The sequence below is a fragment of the Onychostruthus taczanowskii genome, unplaced genomic scaffold (assembly GCF_017590055.1).
Source record: "Onychostruthus taczanowskii isolate IOZ18803 unplaced genomic scaffold, ASM1759005v1 scaffold12, whole genome shotgun sequence".
NCBI lineage: Eukaryota > Metazoa > Chordata > Aves > Passeriformes > Passeridae > Onychostruthus > Onychostruthus taczanowskii.
Window position 1 is genome coordinate 8,363,888 of NW_024498351.1, and position 22,451 is coordinate 8,386,338.

General features: G+C 37.7%; 1 protein-coding gene and 1 long non-coding RNA gene across 2 annotated transcripts; one reads left to right on the forward strand and one right to left on the reverse strand.

Annotated features, from left to right (window-relative positions):
* Positions 1-3,157: 3,157 nt before the first annotated feature.
* On the reverse strand, positions 3,158-4,586 carry LOC121331399. Its single transcript, XR_005952018.1, has 3 exons — positions 4,474-4,586; positions 3,462-3,563; positions 3,158-3,209 (listed from the first exon to the last, which is right to left on the reverse strand). It is a non-coding gene; the product is annotated as an uncharacterized LOC121331399 (long non-coding RNA).
* A 218-nt stretch (positions 4,587-4,804) lies between these two features.
* Positions 4,805-20,745, forward strand: TMA16 (translation machinery associated 16 homolog). Its single transcript, XM_041395780.1, has 7 exons — positions 4,805-4,941; positions 6,109-6,221; positions 12,867-12,904; positions 13,713-13,797; positions 14,252-14,400; positions 19,067-19,109; positions 20,503-20,745. Exons 1-7 carry the CDS (start codon positions 4,939-4,941, stop codon positions 20,672-20,674), a joined length of 603 nt encoding a protein of 200 aa, XP_041251714.1. The 5' UTR covers positions 4,805-4,938; the 3' UTR covers positions 20,675-20,745.
* Positions 20,746-22,451: the final 1,706 nt, after the last annotated feature.

The following is a 22,451-nucleotide window of genomic DNA, read 5'->3' on the forward strand; positions in this document are numbered from 1 at the left end:
AGTTGAAACATGCTATGCTGCTACAGAATTGATGGGGATTGCATGCTTTTAAACTGAAAATATCAGAGAGTTGAATACATGTACAGTTTGCATAACACTGCGACATATCTTAACAACATGAGAGAGAAATGTTGTTAATAATAATGAGAAAGTCTATTCCAAGTTTGAAATAAAAAGGAATTAAAAATTAGTATGAACAACAAAATCAGAAATTATTTAGCCTCACAGGCACCTGACAACACAATATGCCTGCTAGAGGAGCTGAGGAAAACCTCCTGAGACCTGATGAAATCCCAGGCAAGATTGAATTTCTGGAGTCAGCTCATCTAAAATATTACACAATATGTTCATGTAATAGCCTCAACTGCTATTGGCCCTGAAGATTGAAAAGGACAAAAAGGAAAGAGACCACTCAAACGAGACAGATAGATTAAAAAATTATATGCTGTCACTCAAATTTTAATGAAAGCATTGAGATTTCAATCTTTTCACATTTTTCTGTTTCACACAGTACTATGATTTTTTTTAGGCTAACTCAGTAATTATCTTTGTATTGTCGGAGAATTTCATCCTTATTTTTCCATTCTTAGTGTATGTATAGTGAAAATATCCTGATATACCAAGGATGGGTCTGATAAATTTACCAGAGATTAGATTCAATTCACTATTGAAGAAAAAAGTTGCAATAAAGTCTCACAAGAATAAAATAATGAATTTTGGTTGAAACTTCACAAATGGGTATACTTGAATGGTTATAAGGAGGACTTCTTCAAATACATGCCCAGACAGGCCAAACAGAAGTCTAAGCAGAGACAGAGGAGTTCATTCTCTAAACATCAGGCATGTTGCCCAGTTATATCTGCCCCTACACTAAACTTTTGATCATTTTATCTGAGCATTAAGCCACTGGCCACACCACAGGCTCCAAGGAAACTGTGGGTTCCAGAGAAGCTGTTGAAAATCTTTGTGTATTGACACACATGCGTGCACCCTGACTGGAATAATTTGGTCCAGAAAGGTGTCTGCAAAACAGAGCATCTAAAGGATCTAGTACAAAAGATTTTCTTTTCTTTGCTGAAGCTGCCATGCTATACAGTGACAGCATGTTATATTGCTACTCTGTGGGCCCTTTCTGGTTCTTTTCTCTAGAAAGTTTTAAAGGTAGATACTTCTACAGTTGATATCTTGAAGCTGGAAACTTGCAGAGTATGCTACATATGTTACCAAGGACTTGCAGAAGGTGAAGCATAGTTAGAGAGCCTGTGCAAAATCTAAACAAATGAAGCAGCCAGAGCTCTCATTTTAAAAGGTTAAAGAGATGGATAAAAGGAGGCTCTGTCAAAAGGACTAAGTGGTCTTCTGATGTACTGATTAGCAGCAGGAATCCATTAGGAAGAGCTTGAGTGTAATTAGAATGGAGAGATTAAAAGAAATACAATAGTAGAAGCATTTAGAAAAAATAGGACGTGCAGGAATAGGCAATCTGCAACATAATCAAAGGAGCATATAGTAGGTGTTTTTAGTAGTTTCTTGTGCAATATAGATTAGAAATGACTGTAAACCATGTAGGAAAGAGTGAGTTATATAAACAGGTACTTCTATCACACCTTTTCTTAGTTTCTTAGCAGAAAAATTAAATGCATCAGTATCAATGGCATAAGTAAAACCAAATTTACTGAATATAGGAAATGTAAAGAAAATTTCAGACAATTGCTAGAAAGTCTGCAATACAGGTTTTAAAACTTGGCTTTACTTAAAACTCTCTTGAGTCATTTCAGTTGAATTTATAAAAATATTACCTCAGCCACTCATGTTCACAGTCTGTAAACTGTGGACATAAACAGTGGCATTGAATTGACGGGAACTTAATGTCAAAGCATAAGCCTGACTAAATTAAAAGCAAATGGCATTCTATTTATGAAATGAGGATACAGCAAATATTAAGGTCTGTCTTTAAACCAATGAATGCAGATATGCTGAAGCTCAGGCAGTCACCTAACTGTGACAACAATAAGCTCAATTGTCAGCTGAATTATTCTCCTAAAGGTTGTTTTAAAAATAACACAGGTCATGTATCATTTTCAGTACTTTATAATTCCTATCTATTTATTTATATTTAAACAACACAGTTTCCTTCATACCACCACTGCCTGAGAAGATCTGACCTCTGCATATATAGAAAGAGACTAGAATTCCTAGGAACATATAATTAATTAATGAAGATTGCAATATATATACATTAAGTGAACCAGGGAGCTATATCCTTTATTCATTAAGATAATAACACATGCAAAAATCACCTATTTAAGAGATATTAGCTTAATAAATACACTAAACAACTGCAAGCATAACTGCAATTTTCTATTACTACCATACTGCTAGGTCTACTGATAACATGTAATATACTCAAGAAACCCTAGATGTGTCTCTCCACTAAAGCCCTACTACAAATGCATTCAGACTTTGGCAGATCCTGAGATTTACTGCCCACTGTCCCCTCACTGATACAGTTTTCCTTGCTCATTACTTGTTTTTTCTTGTTTCTAAATGCAGCTGTTAATTGCTTTAACCTTTAGCTGATTCCCTTGAACTCTGGAAATTTGTATTTTATTACCACTAAGCTAAACACAATTTTAAATTCCATTCTTATTAATGCAGTTATAACACTGTAAATGAGATTTTTAAGAATATTCAGAAATCAGTCTAAATCTTATGCCAATTGGTCTAATTCACAACATGTAAATGTCAGAATTTCTGAAAAGCTGATACATGCTATTGTAGTGGAGCCTCCTTCTTAGAATTGTATGTCCACTGTATCCAAGTACCATACTGTAGTCACTGCTTTATAATATTTAACATAACATTTAATAGTAACTAGAATTTAACAGCAAATCAGTTCAAGGTTGAAAGAATTCAACTGTACTTGGCAAACCTATTTTATTTTGCTACTTTATTGTTTTTTACTGAACACTGTAAGAAAGACTGTCACAGCCGGATATCCCTTTATTTTAATTAATGCATTTGTAAAAGCACCAGTAAAATTAATGCAAAAAATGCAAATCGAGATCCAACTATTAACCTGCCAAATTTGGAATCATGTCTGTATCCACTGCCTCCCCCACAGAATAAATACATGAGAACTTACACAGCAATTACTCCACACAGCTGTCTTTTGCAAAAGATCCTTTGTAGATGGAGACAGTGAAGCACTAAAAAGCAATGAAAAAAAAAATTTCAGATTACAAACTATTTAAAGAACAAGACCAGACTAGAAAGCAATGCACATTTAGATGGAACACTTTGGTTTGTAACTAGGTTATCAGATTAAATGCATCATCACCCAGAGGTCTCATTACAGTCAGTGGCAGAAGACCAGTTGAAAGGCCTCCCGGAGCTGCCCATTAAAGTTAAATGTCTACAGAGTCTGTGTTTCTTTCTTACAGTTCCCATTAAAAACTTACTGTGGGTGCCTTCCAGCTCCAACTTCTGCCCCCCTTCCAGCTCCATGTCCTGCAGCTCAGAAGTAAAGCCAGCTGTACATCTGCTTCCCACCTAGCATTTCTCTGTGAAATGAAAGCTAGATGGAGACCACAGCAGTTTCTCTGTTGGATTTTGATGGGAGGACCATACCTATTGACATTCCCCGCATGGCATGCTCTAAAGCCTCCAAGCTGTTCATCCAAATGAAGAAAGAATCTACAAATTACTTTTTTCATCTTCCATTTGTATTCATGAGTGGGCCCCATAGTCGAATTGTTTTCATTGCCATTTTACCTCATTGCCTGACTTCCTTCATCATCCCTCGGTTAAATGCGAGCTGCTGGTCCCAAGCAGATTTGAACAGTATTATAACAGAGCTATTCCCCAGTTTGCTACTATGATTCCTGTGCTGTCTGACAGCATAACTCTAAATCTATTTACTTGAATGGACTATTTAAAATTCCATGCTCAGTTTCCTGTCTGTGACTGCTCCATCCTAAATTATTAGATTAAAATCCAAAATTGCTACTGTCACTGCCATCTGTAGCAGTTCTGTAAACCTATGAAACAGTTTTATTGCAAGAGCACAAACAGCTAATGCTCCAATACAAGCTGAATGAAGACTTTGCTTTAGATAATCCCACTCTTCTCATATATATATATATATATATTTAATAAAGACTTGTGGGCTTGCTGTTTAGGGACGATCTTTAGAATTAATATGTTTCTTTATACATCAACAGATTTAATAGATTTATCAGCATCTGAAGAGCAAGAAGTTGTAAGACCTAAAGATGCAGCTGAACAGTCACAAGTGCTTTTCCACAGGCCCGTGGTGTCGGTGCTGATCTGCTTTGAGGTGTCACAGGAGCATTGCTGCCAGAAATGGGTGTTTTTTCTGTTTTGGTGATGCCTGTGAGTCTGAGAGCTACACTCTCCGGCAACTTTTAAGTTTTGATTTTGGACTTTCCCGAGGTTGTTTCTTTCTCTTACCAAGGGAAAGCCTGGTTTCCTCACACAGGATGCCACATTTTTCTTGACTTTGTTCCGTTTTCTTCAGCTCAGCAAGGGTCCGTCTTTGCATAGGCAAAGCTGTGGAATTCCAGTTCTGGAATTTCTCCATCCTAATGATCACCAGGTTCTTGGACTACTTCTACTTTTCTTATATCTCAGCCTCACGGCCAGCAGCAGCCCCATTAATTGCAGCTACCACAGCAATCACCTTAGCTGCTGCCAAGACATTACCCAGCACCCGATCAGGTCTCATTCGGGCCTGGCCTCCCCCGTGCTGTGTGGCCGCACCTTTACCGTCACGCCGGGCCTGCCGAGCCCCGGCCCGGCCCGCTCGGGGCGAGCGGTGCCGGGGCGTCGCGGAACGGGGCAGCCGCGGAACGCCCGCCGCGCCGGCCGGAGCGCTGAGGCTGCTGCACCGCGGCGCCGGAAGGAGGCTCGCTCGCCATGGTGCGTGTGCGGGGCTGGGAATGGGACTGGGGACAGGGATAGGAACAGGAATAGGGGTGCGGGTGCGGCTCTGCGCTTCTGGGGACGCGGTGCTCTCGGCCCCTTCATTCCCTCCGAGAGCGGCCCCACCGCGTCCCTGGAGAGGCGAGCCCGCTGGCGGGCCGGTGGCCCGGTGGGCCGCTACCGGCGGTGAGCCGACCTCGCACATAAGACCTGCTGCATTTCCTCCCGGGGGGGAACGGTGGGGTTCGCGTCCCTCTGGGCCGATAGCGGCGGTGAGCCGACCTCGCACATAAAACCTGCTGCATTTCCTCCCGGGGGGTTCGCGTCGCTCTGGGCCTTCCCGGCAGGGCGGCCGCGGTCCCCCTCTGGAGCAGGTGGGAGGTGCCGCCGCCTGAGATTTCCCGAGGTGTTCAAATAGTTGTGTCTTTGACACCGTAGCTTTTCTTCGCAGCCCTAAGCGCTGATGTTATCGCAGAGAATTGGATGTACTATAGTCTCCGTTTACTGATTGCCATTTATTGTGATGCAGGAAAGCCCCCTTGCTTTAAGGTGTTTCTTTTGGGTGCAGTTAAATAGCACATTATTTCATAAAGCCATTCAGTTCTGTTCAAACATTTTCTTACCAGAAAGTAGCATAACTTAGAGTAGTATTACCATGCTTTGGAAATTCCTCAGTGGTATTCCCTCTCTGTGCAGCATGAAGGGGTAGAGAAGGAAAGCCTCTGGCTGCCCCCTGGTGTGAAGCATTCCAGTGATCTCTGGGGAGGAGCAAGAAAATCGCTTTTATTACATTGTTCAAATTACATGAGGCTCTTGTCAGAAATCCAGATAGGAGCTTTTATGGGGACATTTTTCTGCAAAGGTACAGAGAGCTAATACTAGTTTCCTAGCTGCAGAGTTCTGTGAAGTAGGTATTCTGACAGTAGTCACTAGGTAAGATTTACAGCATTTCCTGTGCTCTAGTGGTTTTGTTACAGCATGTACTGGCTTCAAGTTATTTTGTTATTGAAGTGGGTGGAATTGATCACGTGTTACTGAAAGTTAAGGGCCTTCTTAGATATCAGTGCATGACCTTTTCAGTCTTTATCGTGGTGTGTACATCTGTCTTCCCTTTGATGTTTTACTCAGCCTTGTTAGTGCATAGTATCTTTGATGTCTTTTCAGCCAAAGTTACGGAAACCTCAAGGAGGGAAGCAAGAGAAAAAAGTTATCCATCCGTACAGCAGAAAAGCTGCACAGCTTGCAAGGGAAGTACACAAACAGGAAAAGAAAGAAAAGTAAGTTGACTGCAAAACCTCTGTACAGATCAAAGAATAACATCACAAATGATACTTTTTATTTGTGGTAGTGGACATGGACTGTTATGCTGATACAACCACAAGAAAACAGAAGGGCCTGTATAACTTAATACTGCTCCTGGGTCATGTGAAGTGACAGGTTTACATGCATTAAATTAGGTTATACAAAGTGTGTAGTTCTGCTGCTTTACTTTGGGTGTTGTCTTTACAAGTTAGATTTCTTGCCTTTCATAATCTGAATAGCACAGTGCTGGTGATTTCACATGAAGGTGAGTCACCTAGTTTGGCTTTACTTCAAGTTCAGTAAGAATCCTGCTTAGGGTCTAGCTGCTTCTGCTAAAATGCTGAGTTAATAGAAAAGAAAACCTAGAAACCTTCCTGCAGAAGACAGACTTCTGAATAAAACTGTTAACTCCTCTTTGGTGGTTTTGTGCTGTTCCATGGCCACTTCATTTTACTTCCAGCTCCCACAGAGGGAAAAGACAGCTGGTGAAGACTGGCCTTTAAATTACATTGTTTCAGCTTGCTTGTTGTTATGCATAAATATGTTTATTTAGGAAGTTACTAAAGCTAGCTTAGAGCACTTTTGATCTAAGTATAGTATAGCGCTACATAAACTATATAAAGCTGTATAAATTGTAGTGTCTGGAGGGACCATGTGAGCTGAGCCCAAATACTCATTTGTCTGAAGGCGTTAAATTGGAAACTCCTGGTTCAGAGACTGTGCAGTTTTATTGTTGGGATTGATGTACAACCTTATGCACAACAGTTGCACTGTTGCTTTCCCTAGAAGGGGGGCCTTTGCTGCCACAGTGGGGTCATGTAGCCTCCAGCAGAGCTGCTACAAGAATTCACAAGCAGCATGTATTGATTGAGCAGTTTCTTAATGTGCGAGAGGTTTTCTCTGCTGTTTCATATTTTTTCTGCACTCTGTGACTGTTGATAATATATTTTTATTGCAGATTATTTCCCTACTACCAAATTGACCACTTTGTCCCTTAGCTGTCTCACCTTGTGTCATAAAAACCACTCACAGCTCTTAATCACATAAAATTACTTAATCTTACTTGAGTCTTAGTGCTTGCATTCGTGACTTCACCTTAGAGAAAAACATGCACAAGAAAACTTAGTGAGGGAGCAATACTTACTGGTTATTCATTATGACATGGCACACTCAAAGCTTTTACTGACAGTCTGGTGTGGTTAGAGTTACACTGATGTGGACAACAGTGCTGATGTTTCTGCTTGGAGTGCTACTTTTTCTTCCTCTTGCAAGAGCAAAAAGTTCAAGGGCCCTGCTGAAATTGATAGACAATATCCACTGCTTTCCCCTCACCTTTTGTTTCATCATAGAAAGCTATCAGTTGGTCAAACATGACTTACCTTTAGTAAATCCATGCTGACTGCTCCTGATCACCTCCTTGTTGTGCATGTGGATAGAGATGGCCTCCAGAATGAGGTGCTCTCTTTCCTTTACCGTGATTTAGGTGGGGCTGATTGGCCAGTAGTTCCCTGGGTTCTTCTTCTTGCCATCTTGGAAGACCAGGGCAACATTTGTTTTCTTCCAGTCCTCAGGCTCCTCTCCTCATCTCCACAAGCTTTCAAAGATAATTGTGAGCAGTTTAGCCATGGTGTCAGCCACCTTCCTTGGCACTCACGGATGCATCCCTCAGGGCCCATGGCTTTGTGGATGTCAAGCTTGCCTAGATGCTCTCTAGCCCAATCCTTCTTGGCCAAGGGAAAGTCTTCCCTTCTGACATCCCTTAACCCTGGTCAGAGATTCCTAAGGGCTGCTCTTGTCAGTGAAGGCCCATGCAAAGAAGGTGTTGGGTATTTTTGCCTCATCTCTCCTCTGTTGCCAGGGTCCCCCTCAATTCAGTAAGATGCCTACATTAGCCTTAGTTTTTCTTTGGTCACTGATGTATTTGAAGAAGCCCTATGCTTGCTATTTCAATCTAGGCTGATTGTAAAAGATGTAAGCTTCCATTTTGCATAGGGAAGCCATTCCACCAAGAATAGTGTGCCAGTTTTGACAATCCACAGCATATTGTGATACAAAATATAGGATAATTTTTCTATCTTTATATCTCATAAATAAGATTTCTACATCTTACACTTCTGGGGCCTGAACAGTTAACTAACATTCTGTACTTTGTAGATAGATCACTTTTGTTGTGGTGTTCCACAAATCACTTGCATTAAAAACATCCTCCAGTTCTCTATGTTCTATTCTCTATATAGTCTTGGCTTGAGGAGCAATTTAATTTGAAAGATATGAATAATGTTGGTTTTTTTTCCCTTAGTGTTTTTAAAAGACTTGTTAAGGGTTCCAATTTCTTTTGAATCTCTATCTAAACTATCAGCTTGGTAAATTCTCAGGATTTTTTTTAAATATTGGGAATTAAATACATGTTGAACTTTTTATTGTAATTACTTAGCTTTCAGTTTCTGTAATATAATGGTGAGGCTTGGATTCATTTTGCGTAGCTCTGAAAAAGACAAGACAAATTTGTGATGCTGTGAATGGAGGAAAGCTTTCCACTCCTACACTCTTGGGAAAAAGAAATAGCTCACAGCAGTTTTATTCTTCTGCATTGCTTCTGCAGGTCTATTAAATGTCTTTAAACAATTTTCCAAATTGCTTCTATTGAATGACTGCCCTGTTCTCTGGTGGAAGGTTAGTACATCATTTGGTGGTAAATAGAAGCTGCCTTGTAATCTCTACAGAATTTTCTTCCTTAGTCCCATCCACAAATCTGGCATTTTTTTGACCATGCTTGTTATTGTGTAGAAGTAAGTTGTCTGAAGTATGAATAGGACACAAAACTAGAAATGGAATTCTCAGTGTGATCTGACTAGGTGTGAGGGAAGGGGATAATATCTTTGTACAGGCATTTCTGCAGAATGGTAAAACTGGATTAGAGTATTCAGTGAATGTTGGAAGTCCATAGAGGTCATATGTTCTATTTTTATTAAGCTGTGGATTTCCTTGCCAGAGGATGCTTTTTGTGTGGTAATACTTTTTTGAACATACATACATTTTATCTGTTGATTACTATTTAACACAAAGGTGTAGGGTGTAGGAAACCCTCGAATGGTGTGTTGCTGGAGGGTGAGAATATCTTTTATAGAAGTATCAGTCAATGTTTTTGGGTTAGTGTGGTTTGTTTATTTTGTTTTGCATGTTTTGGTTTGGTTGGGTTTTGTTGTTTTTTTTTCCTTTGCTGCTTGTCTGGAGACAGCATTCAGGACTGGAGACAGTTTAGGCTTCTATTTATTGACTTTTCTATAGGATAGAGGGAAGGAAATAACTACTGTGAATGTTCCTGTTTATGTTATACAGAAAGGAAAATTGCACTAAGTTACGAGATGCATATTGCAGTATCTTTTTCCCAAATGAAATAGTAAAAAAGGGTAGACATTATCCACAAGGACTTTGAATATTTAAAATGCAGCACTGGGAAAAATGAGGGAGAAATTCTGCATTAAGTCGCAGAACTCTTTTATGGGCTCCATTGTCCAGTCTTCACTACAAGCATTCATAACAAAATATGACAGCAGTTACAAGTTTACTCTCCAGAAACTGTGACTGCACTACAAAAGACCAATCTTAAGCATAATAAGAGGAGACAGACCAATTGCTTTTAGAAAATTGACTACAATCTTAAATCATCTTGTTCACTTCAATTACACCTTTTTCTTGCCTGCATCCGTCTCCCCTCAATTCTCTTCAAGGTCTAATGAGCAGCAAGAACTTCCAGTGTATTGCTACCAGTTTATTATCTTTTAATTTACGTGTGAATTCTTATTCCTTTAGGCAGCTTGTTTGCTCTGTTAAATGATTACGCGGATGTTTTTATGAGACAGCAATAGCTGCTTCACTGGCAGTAGTAGAACACTGACTTTTCTACGCTTTAGGAAACCTGACCATAGTGGGAAATCAATGAAACTTCTGTAGTAGTGATGTACTAGCACCAGTCATGTTTTCCTGCAACTGCAGAAATACCTATCTGGTTTTGGTAGCTAAAGCTAATCTAGCTGTGAATTATATTTTTTTCTGTTTTTTCCCTCCTGAGTCAAAATAGACCCTTTCTATCGTGCATGCACAAAACATTTCTTAGTAGTCAGTGCATTTTCATTACAGATAAGCCAGTCTAATACTGACGTGCTCTGAGATGTGACATCTAAGGAGTTTTTACAGGGGCATGAAGCAACCCTTGGGGAGTAAGCAATCTTAAAACGTCTCCTGGTAGAAATCTGTGTGTTCTTTTTCTGAGGTCTTCCCCTGTTTAACTTCCTAATCTCTCCTGACCCACTGTGCTTCTACTTGCATTGTGTATGGCAGTGATGCTTTATGACATACTCTTGCAGATTCTTCATGAGGAATTGAAAAACTGTTAGCTTTTAAAATTATTTATTTTGAAAAGCCTATATTCATTTTCAGAGCCATAGATGGCATTTGTATTTGTGGATATTATCAGGGAAAAATACTGAGTTGGTAATCTGATTTGGAAAATACTTATTCATTGTTAGTATTTAGAGTAGAACAGTTGAATATAGTATCTGAGAGAAGGAGCTGCTGAAGGAACATGTAGAATTTACCTTTAAAGTACTTAGTAAGCATCAAGAAAACAACTAATCATTCTTATTAATAATCAGTGTCTAAGCAGAGGATTTCTGGAAGGTGGGTGAAAAAGAAAATCATCAAGAAACAACAGCCTGCCACAAGACTGTGTCCCTGGCCTTACCTCCCCTTCCCTGAGCGAAAGCTATTACTCATTGTGTGGAAGAAGAGGAGAGGAAGTTTCTTTGACTCACCTGATTTGATTAGCCTCCCTGCTAATGCTATTGTCTTCTAGCAGTCACTGAGGTGAGGGTTTTATAAAAAGTACAATAAGGCAACATCCGAGCCTATCATTCATTATTTCTCATACTGAAATTAGTTGTGTGCACCAAGAGACTGAAGGTTTTTTGTCCAGAAGAAAATGGTGGTTCTTTGCTGCTTAGATAAATAAATGACTTAGTGGCCCTTAGCAGGTGCAAATGGCAGTTTGTAGTGTTTTAGAATGTAGATGTGAAATGACCCTGTTTAGGCAGCTTTCCTAGATGCCATGCCATTTTCTCTGTGGCAAATCTTTGCAGACAGGCTCATCTGGCAGTGTTGCCTTGCAGGGCTCCCAGCAGGGATTGCTGGTGTGGAGTTCCACTGAGGGAAGTGTGTGTCCTTTTCTTGGATGCTGTTGCCATCCAGAGGTCCCTGCTGTAAGTCCTCTGATGATAAAAGCCTGCCCAGCTTTTATTCAAGGCTTCTACACATGCTGGGGTATCCATAGAAGTAAAAATTTCTTTAATATGTTAGTGGAATTCTTAGCAGCTCACATATGCTGAGCATTTGCTTGCACATGGCTTTTAGAGAGTCTTCAGAGGATGAAATACTTCTTGAAAAATCTAATAATTATTTAATAATCTAGGTTTGTGGACAAGTGACACAAGTGTGTTTGTCTCCGGAAAGTAAGGGTTTATCTTTGGATCCCAGTTTTTGTGGTAGGTGACAGACTTCTGTGCTCTGAGTTACTTCATTTAGCTCTAAAATGCTCATTAAATTTTACAGAGTAAAAGGAATTTAATAAAGGAGCACAATATCTTTGAATTGTGATTAATTTTAGCATTATTTATTCTTTGTCAGTTATAGCCTTTATGATTTCTTAATCCATTACCAATTTCCCTATTTAATAAGAATAATAATAAGAAGAAGTCAATTTTATCAAAGGTCCTTGAATATATACACTGAATGTTCATGGCTAGAATATTTTTTCCAGTGAAAAATTTCATACTTACCCCAATAATGTCTTGTTTTCCTTTCTGGAAACAATGGAACATTGCAACATCCTTTGATGCACATTGAATCTGACACCTTCAGGACAAAAGAGTATGAGGCACAGGATTTCCTGCTAGAGAACTTCTCTTCTTTGAGAACTCCTAATTAGGATGAAAATTAATCCCAGATAGAACTGTATACTCACATCTCATAGTGTACAGAAGGCTTTTGAGTATCCTGCCAGAGATTCCAGTGGACTTATAAGTACTGTGAGACAGAGTTGGGGAGTTCTTGAATGAAGTGGTTAATTTTGGTTTCTTAACATACTAACTTATTGTTCAGTAAGCACAGGCTTTAATGATTTCAAGTTTTAAGGTAACAGAATGTTATTTTTCACATTGCATGCTTGATTTGCAAGAATGCAGTGCAGTGAAATCTCCCAACTCATTAAACATGCCAGAAGAATATCAGGAATACTTAAGGAAATTGTGACAATGCAGCTCTTTTGTGTAATTCCTTTTGTCATGCTCTGAGAAAAATGTTGTGTCTTTTTTTCTTCCAATAAACTTTTTAGCTTAATAGGTAAACTGGACACATTTCAGCTAGTAGTTTTACCAGAAAGTAGATCTTTTGGATGAAACAGAAAAAGTTTTACATTATTTGGAATTTGTCAAATATTTATATTTGAAATTATACCTTGACTTTCATTGTGACTGAAAAAACCCCCAACTTTTTGAGACTAAAATTAAGGTCATTGTTTATATGGTACTCATTCCTGGCTAACACATCTGGTTTTTCTCTGCTAGGTTGAAGACTGACAAAGCTTTGCGTTTAAGTATTATTGGTAAGCAGAAACTTCTATTACTGAGCACAGCATTCAGTTTCTTAGTAGAGATTCTAAGTTTTACCAACTTTTTAGATGTCCAGTTAGAGCTTCTTTTTCTATGATCTGATTCTGCAATCTTCAAATAGACTTGGTTGAAATACTGAAATACCTGATTTGTCCACTTAATGTATACAGGATTGAATTTGGGGCTGAGCATACCTCATCTTTAGTCAGTGTACACAACAGCAGAGCAATATAGAGTAAGCGAGTGTTTTGTACATCTGTACACATATTTATTGTATTTCATCTCCAAGCTTTTTCTAACTGCTTATAACGGATATATGTAGCTTAAAAGACACATTGTGTTAGCAAGTAAATTCAAAACTTTGAGACACAACCTGGAATATTTTTCTCTTCCATATGATTGATCCTGCAGCTTTTCAATTTAATCTGTTTAAAAACAGATGTGACAATCAGAACTCTTATGCAGCCATTGTGTTTGTTTTTTTTCCTCCTTTCTAAATTTCTTTCCTAAGTAATTGATATAGTGATATTTTAGTTAATTTCCAGTAAAAGAAAACCTAACATCTTTTTTTTTTTTTTTTTGTGTAAGGGAGGTATAAAACAAATCTGAAATGATGTGGAAATGTTTATATTACAGCTGCCTTCATACCTGGTACCCACAGTATCAGAGTCTGTGATGCCATTCAAAATCTTGAAAAACAGGGGGGCGGGGGGGGGGTACATTAAAAAACTTTGAGAAACTTTAATATGTATTGATGCTACAGTGCTGGTGTAACCATTAATATTAAGTTTATTCTTGTAGGAGAAAAACTGCAGTGGTTTCAAAGTCACCTTGATCCCAGTAAAATCGAGTACACAAAGAAGGAAGCTGGTGAACTAATTGAAAAGTAAGACTGGTGTTAAAAACAAGATCAAAAAGCTTGACTTGTCTTTAAAAATAATGTGATGATGACTCAGAGGAGGACTTTTATATATTGGTAATTATAATATCAAGTAGTTGATTTTATTGCCAGTGACAAATACTGAGAGATGTATATAGTCATACTAGAATTATTCAAATAAGTAATTTTGTAGTTTGGGTTTTTTTAAATTACTGAAGTATATCCCTAGTTTTGTAGTGTGTGGAGGACTTTAAATGATTTAGACAGTAGTCATCATATGAATTTGCTTGTTGGGTTATTCTGTGACACCTGAACAATCAGATTTCATACTACTTACTCCTTGAATCTCCAATAAATAAAGAAAATAAATACAATTAGTAAACTAATTGATCAGAGTAATTCTGTTTTGCAGTTATTTTGTATGACTGCATCAAGCTTTTATGCATTTTATTTCTTTCAGTTATATGTGTCGATTTAATGCTGAATTGGAGCAGATTGAATTACAAAACAGTATTAAAGGCAGACAAGGAAGACAGCATGGTTCACGGGAAACTGTCATCAAGCAGACAATAGAACGTGAAAGACAACTCTATGAGGGCTATGGAATAGGTATGTAAAAGTATTAGAGAGAATTCGGTCCTCACACCTGCTCACAAGGCCAGAATCTAAGCAAACTTTCTAAGCATTGTCCTTATTTTTCTCTTTAAAGAAATTACCTGAGTGCTAGGTGCTTGTGCCTTGCAAGAGTTATTTGGGAGGAGGGCCATGGTGAAGAAAAGGAGAAAAAAAGATGGTGAAGATCTGACTCATATATTCTACTTTTGCCTTTCTTTGTGCATTTTTGCTATTACTGTCTTGTCAGTACAGGCATATATAACCTATTTTTCAAACTAAAGTGAGCTTTTAATGCACCTGCCTTGAATTCTGTACAGCAGCTGGTTGGACCTTAATTTTATGGCTGGAACTAGGCTGAAGGGAAGCAGCAATAGTTTGGTGAAATAAGGAAGAAAGACAAAGAGATAATGAAAGTGCAAAAAGCAAAGAGTTGCTTGGGGATAGTCAAGATAAGCAGTGAAGTGTTTGTATTTTGCTTTAATCAACAATGTACAGGTTGAAGCTGAGTGGTTAACTTGGCTTTAATGTTAAAGTATTATCCGCACATAATTGATCCTTCTAATAGTAAAATATATTGTGGAAAACATGAAAAATCTACATTATTCTGTAGTTAGGATTCAAAGCACAGCAAGGTTTGGGTTGTGTGTCATATTCCCTGGTCCCATAGCTGTTCCAGCTATGTTCCCTCCCAGCTCCTTGTGCACCCTCAGCCTCCTCTCTGGTGGGCTGGGGTGAGAAGCAGAGTCTTACTTGTGCAAGCCCGGCTCAGGAATAATGAAAACATCCTGTTTTCATCAACAACATTTCCACCTAATCTAAAATGAAGCCCTGTACTAACTACTGTGAAAAAAATTAACTCTACCCCGGCCAAAATCAGCACACACTGATATGTGTTGTACAAACCAAGAAAATTAATGACTTTAAAATTTTGCTAGTGCAGCCGGCAGAGGAATTTAAGAATATCTATATGACTTCATGCATCATCTTTGATGTCTTAGAAGGAGGGGGAAAAAGTCGTAGGAAAATTGATTCTGTGATTGTCATCAGCTTAATTGTAGAATGTATTCTTTTTGTTTTTTGCTTTAAATTTTAGTTCTTTTTGTTTTTATTGCTTTGTGCAAAAGCTGACAGAAAAAGGCAGTAAAACTAGAGAAAAAGATGTCAAAAGCACAAGCACAACATAAAAATAATGAAGAAGCTAGAAATATTGTAGGCAAAATTTGAGGTTATTATAGAATTAGTAAGTAAAGCATTCAGAGAGCACAGTGCAACTTCACATATTAAATACGCTTTCAAATAATTCATTATTTGTTATCACAGCTGCTGCAGGTTTTGCTCTCTGTCTAGGACAGTGTTCATTCAGAGAAAATAGTTGCTGCTAAGTACTATAGCAACTAAATACTGTAATTAGAGATTGGGCATAAATGGAAATCAGCTGGAAACAGTGCTTTTATGCCTCTAGTTCATTATTAATCCTAGCAGCTTTAGTGAGTGGAGCTTTTATAACTGACTTAGATTTGTTGGGTTTTTTTCCCTCCTGTTCTTAAAGTCAGTTATTTCTTGTATGCATGTGCATTTGCTATGAAGAGACTCCATAATATGTATTCTTTTCCTTTAGGGAAGTCTACTAAAATTTGATGCAGTCTATTTATATCATAGGATCAATTAGGCTGGAAAAGACTTCCAAGATCATTAAATCCAACCTCTGACCAAACACCACCATGTCAACTAGACCATAGCACCAAGTGCCACATCCAGTCATTTCTTGAACACACTGGGCTGCTGATTCCTCCATCATTTCCTTGGGCAGCTCATTCTGATGCTTAATCACCCTTTAAGTGAAAAACATCTGTCCTGACATCCAACATGAACCTTCCCTGGGTATAGCTTGAGGGCATTTCCTCTTGTCCTGTCAAAAAAGGGCTGGAAAAACCAGCCCTTTACAAAATGTAAGGATTTGTTTACAAAAGTGGTAGACATCCCAAAATACAGTAAATTTTAGTCTTTTTTTAAAGAAACAGTAGCTATACAGGGAACATTATCAGTGATATTGTTGAGGTTTAGCAGCTCCTTGTCACTTGCTCCTTAAAATATACCTACATTAGTTTTGCTGCAGTTTTCTTCCTCATGTTTTCATTTTTGTGTATTTGGGTTTTCTGTTTAATGTGGTCTTACATGTTTATAGCAAAGCTGTTGAAAGACAATGCTAGACACTTATTTATTTCTTTGTAACCCAGAGTTAGTATGCATTCAGTGGAAAGCATCATAATTATTTCATTCGAACATCATCCATTTTTGACAATTCACTTCTAATTACCTTGCATGTTCTGTCAGATGCATAATACTAATCTTGGGAGAAAGTGGCTTTTAAAACTAAATACACTAGTTTTATTAATTAGTTCTGCAGACTTCACATTACAAGGAAATCAACTTAATTCGGATGAAAGCTGTATCATTTCCACTTACCTGCTAATGTAACTTCTGTACTCTTCGTTAACTGATGTTTTCTGTAGTGATCATTATCGTATAACCAAATAATTTTTTGCCTAAATAGCATCTACAGTTTCATACTTTTTAACAGGCTGTTTGTTCATCCTCAAAAGAAAGAAAACTATCTGAAAGGGTCAGAAACATTAAAAAAAGTTTACTTACGTCTTTCACTGCTGTTTTGCTAAACACATAAATTGTTGAATACTTTGTCTTAGAAATGCCAGACAATAAACTATTCCCCAAAATACTGTCTTCACATCTTTCCCACTAATTCTTGTTCCGTATTTCTCTCTTACATTTTCTTCTGTCTTTCGTTCAGAAAAACATGCTCCTATGACTTAACATTTTAAAGTAAATGAAGCAGTTGACAAGCAGCAGCAAAAACCATGACATTGGTGCATGCTAAGGAGATGCAGCTGAGTTAGACAAGTGTTACTAATCCAGCATAATTTAGAAAATCAGTTACTGTGCAGTATATAATTACTTTATTTCTACACACAGCTCTATTAATCTTGCAACTCAGTAGTTTTTATTGTGTAACATATTGTAAACACACATGTAACCATAGCTTAAAAATTTTGCCACTGCCAAGTCAGTAAAGATGAATTCTGTGCCAAATCTTGATTTGTCACAGAATCTTCTCTCAGAATGCCTGTTTTCTCATGAGGTTGGTGAGCCCTAGATGATAGGCTAGATAAAACTGTTACAATATTCTCTTTGGAAAAGGTCTGCTTAACTTAAACCCATTAAATGTTTTCCAAAAAAAGGAAAACAAATGAAAGGGCCTAATTTGAAAGCCTTGTCATGTAGTCCTGGTTTGTCTGACAAGAACACTAAACTGTGTTGAATCAGTACTTTTATCGAAGGGAAAAATACAAATCTCAGCATGGTGCCACTTCTGCCAAACTCACTGTTTACATCACTACATGCACTACTGGAGCAAACAGAGTAGCACTGATTGCTCCTTGTAAAATACCTGGGAGAAGGGAAGAACAACTTTGCCTTGTGGGAGCTGGGGTGTTGCAGCGTTTGGCACTGTGCTGCCATGAGTGCAGTTCAAGGGTCTGCAAAGAAAGCAAGAGCAACCATGGCTTTGTTTCAAAGCTCTGTTGGGAAGGATGAACCTAATGTGGCATGGATATTAAGCATGGATTGTGGCATGGAACCAAAGAATCAGCAGACCAAAAAAGCATTAGGTAAATATTTCTTTGTCTTGCCTTGCTCAGCTGTGAGCAGTTCACCTCATCTGTTTACTGAGGAGCAGTCTGCAGAAATCACTGTAATTGTTATCAAAACATTTCACATATGTTATTGTTCTTCAGTTGGTAACTTCATAGCCAAGTATGAAAGGAAGGAATGGTCTTCTGATAGTAAGGACTGTCTGGCCACAAAGATAAATGGCACAGGTATCATCATGCCATGTTTTGTAGTAGCAAAATCATCCATAGTCCTGCATGGATAGCATGATTTTATTTATTACTGTAAAACTTGAGGAAATTGATAGGTGAACAAAAGTAGAACTGTTTTCAAGGACAGTATAAAAGTTGCTGAAATGTCACAATTTTAAGAGCTAAAATAAAGTGGATTTAATGTTAGAAAGGTAGAAAACATCTGTCTTGTTGAGAAGCCTGCTGGCTGTGAATTCTGTACATTACTAGACAGTAATGAGGTGTTTTATACAGTGGGAAGATGTCAAGGCTCCTAAGGTATAAATCTCCATAAATTATTGGTAATGTTAAAAACAGACTGCTTGTAACTCTGCAGGACTGACCAAAAAAAGAATGACACAGAAGGGAGGCAAAGCAGCTTTGTCATTCTATGCAAAATCTGCCTAAATTTATAATTTACACTCTAGTAGGAAGATTTTGGCTACTCCTTAAGGAAAAAAGCAAAATGGTCTGTTCTACAGGTCTCAATACAAAATATTTGCCTTCCTTTTTACTAGCAAAGGTGATGCAGATATGTATTATTGTTTTATTTATTTGTATTATTATTATTATTTATTTTATTATTTGTATATATGTATGGAAGGTTTCTTTTAGAACAGTCTGGTTGCAATGGAAAGGAGGCATGTAGCCATTTTGGTTAGAGGCCATTTAGCTGACATTTGAAATGAGACTCACTTGAATAATGTAACACATCTAACAGAATTTAATTTCTTTCCTATTAGAAATCCCAGACATTATGAACAGAAAGCATCTGAAATTTTTCAGGTAGGTTTTTTGTTATCGCTAATAATCTGCTTATGCAAAATAGTGTTTCTGAAGTTCACCTGTTGTATGTCTTTTCTCATAAAAAAAAAGGAACTTATGCAAAACTGCCAAGGAATTTGTCATTTGAAAGAGCAGAGTAGGTATGGCACTGCTATTTTGGCATTTCTTAGTTGTTACAAGCTGAACACCTGTGCCAGTTATTAGAACATTAGAAGATTTAGATTCGACAGTTAGAATTCCATTTCTGTAACTTAAGTAGCTTTTTTGCTCAATATTCTTAGATAATATTTTACCTAAAATTCTGACTTGAGCTGTTTGCAGTAGTGTTGGTATGTGTGTATATACTAGCTGAGAATCTTAAATGAATTGACAGCTTGCATCCAATTAAAAGATCTGAGAGCTTTGAAACTTGCTGCTGGCTCATTTGGGCCAGCACGTTGGTGTATCCTGATAGTAGATTGGGTGAGCATTTTTGCTGACAGCTCTATCAAGTGAAATACTTTAAAAGGAGGAAAAAACCCCAACAACTCAGGAATGCTTATGTTGCAAGGAATGCTATATCACTGACTTGCAGGGATGGTATGTAACCACAAGTCATATTTACAGGATGTTGAAATAAAGCCAGAAATTCCAAAGACAGACTGCTGTATTTATAAATATGCAACTGACTTCTTAAACAGGGACATCAGATAGAAGTGTTGTTGTATTGCCTCGGTAAAGGAAAAACATATCTTATAATTGGCAAAAACTGTCTTTGCCCTTGAGAAAAATTATCCATGAAGTGCACTTACTATAATCAAGAAAGCATTCTATTAACTGAGTACTGGGTTTGACTTATATTTAAAACAACCCCTTCTCCTTCATGCAGCCTTTTGAAATAATACACTCACCATGTGTATTAATGTTTACTAACCCTTTATGTTCTCTTGAAGTCAGTCATACAACAAGTTAACATTAACCATAAATGACCAGGGATTTATGTACATGTGATGTCACATATACAAACGAAGCATCCAGATGAAGAAACTCTTCTGACCTTATTTCTGTTGCTTACCAGACTGCAAGATGAATGAGACAAACCTAAAAGCAGGTGGCCAAAAGTAACTGAGGGTACAATAAGTCTGTGGGAATTAAATGAATCAAATATTTTTGTTTCAGAATAAAACATCTGAAAGTATTTCAGATATTATTTCTTCGCAGAGAAATTACAGCTTCTGTAGTGTACAAAATCAGGTGAAATCTTTGTTGCTGATTCATACCACAGTGGGACAGAGAATTACTTAGAAAAGCAGCCTCACTTGAGTTAGTATCATCTGAGGAAATGTGAATTAACTCTGCCATTACTTCCTTTCTATTGGTAAATGGTTTTCATTACCTATTTTTTGTCTTTAAGAGAATGGGATGGTGATCTGAGGAAACTGCCAAACATCAAAATGAAAAAGCTCTCTGCTAGGGATGCTGCATGCAGTCACCCTGAGGTGACAGATGCAGAAGCAAAAGAAGATTTGAATGAAGAAGAAGAGGTGGGCCCTGATGAGCATCAGCTGATCCAAGAGCTGAAATAGTGAAGGGAATTGTAAGAAATCTATTTTAATTTTCACTGGAAACAAAAATAAAATTTAACTATATTTCTAAAGGCTTTGTTTGCTTTTTTATTATCTGTTTACCTACAGTGAAGAGTAAACAATGTTACTGGGTAAAGCTGTATAGTACTGGATAAAATTTTTGACTATAAATAAATACTTACAATCTTAATCATGTACGTTTAGGTCTTGAAATTCCCTGACTAGCTAAGTACCTTTTCTGTCTTGATTCAGACTGGAATACTTTGTGGTCAGAAATCCTTACCTTTTTGTGGTAACTGCAATAATCTGTTAAACATGAGGAACTCTTCTCTTTGTACCTTTTCTTTGAGAATCTGTGTCAGGATCATAGAGATCTGGAAATGGTTCAATAAGATACTAAGTGGGTTATGTTTTGTCAAGAGAATTTGAAAGAGTTACTGTCCTCAGCAATCTGTATTGTAGAATTCAGATGAAAGCCAATCCAAGTCCCTGCAGTCTGTTTTTAAATATATCTTAGTCCATATTTTTTCTCTAACCCTTTTGTTGAGAATTGAATTGAAGCCACACAGGACTTTGCAATAGTAGGCTTGCTTTATGAAGCAACTCTTTAGATGTTTTTAAATGTGTCTTTCAGGAAAGTTCTTAGCAGATTATCACTTTAAAAGCTGGAAAACCATGGGCAGAATTTGGGATAATTTCACAGTAGGCATTAAGTCGGACATCTCAGTGCATATTAGGCTGTCTGGGCACAGAAGTTACAGTTCAGCTGAACTGTTTGTACACATGGTAGTAGTCACAGCTCAAATGCCTGTTAATTATGTGGAAATTATTATTTCTGGTGGATGATCTTTGTATTACATGATCCCTAGTACACTTCTGTGTGCTAAACAATCAAGTCTTTGTCATAGTAAATAGTTATGTGAGTATCCTAGAGTTCTTTTACAGACATCCAGGTGTGTATTTCCATAGCTGTGCAGCAAGAGTTACTGATGAATGTTAAATCTTCCCTCTTTACAAATACGCTTGTGCTATCCTTTCATGTTATAGGAAACCAATCTGTGTAGGTTATATAGAGCTAACAGCTGTCCTCCTTAAATTATTCTAAAGAAGAAACCTGAATAACTTTTAACAGACCTGGAGTACGCGTGGGTAATGTAATTGATCTTCACGTGGACTGCAAGTCTTAAACCTGGCTAGAGGTCTTGGCCTCTGACACCAGGCACATCTCCAGCTATCACATCACTGCTTTGTGTTTGAGAGATCAGTGTGCTGGAGTTCATGGCAGGACTTTGGTATTTTTATATCTTTGTTAAATTGAGCAGTGTGGTGGAATTTGTTTTGATTTCTAAAACTTGAGGTGGTAAACTGGTAGAAGCTGAGCCAGAGTAATTGGATTGAACTAAACTTGTGTATGTGGTTGTTTCAGAACTTTGACAGATTTTACTTTTTGGAAATTCATTTTGAAGTTTTGCTTGTATACAAAGTCTGAGGTTTGAAATTGCAAGTAGAAACACTGAGTCACTTTGCCATGACACTGTAAAATATGGAAGGAAAATGAGCAGATAACTCGATTACTGGGAGGTGTCACAGTAATTACAGTATATTAGGCTGACATCCTGGTGAGTGCTTCAAAAAGATTGTCATGCAGTTAGGAAGAATGAGATGTTCTATATTCCTTGAAACAATTCAGTAATAAGATGTTATAAAAGTCTGTTTAATGTGTGAAATTAAGGCTTTTTAAAATATTTTTCATTCAGACTACAACATGATTATAGAT

Excerpts from the sequence above, each read along its gene's own strand:
- TMA16 (XM_041395780.1), top strand. Across the intron at positions 13,798-14,251 it reads GCTGGTGAACTAATTGAAAA|TTATATGTGTCGATTTAATG; the intron begins GTAAGACTGGTG and ends TATTTCTTTCAG. Across the intron at positions 14,401-19,066 it reads CTATGAGGGCTATGGAATAG|AAATCCCAGACATTATGAAC; the intron begins GTATGTAAAAGT and ends CTTTCCTATTAG.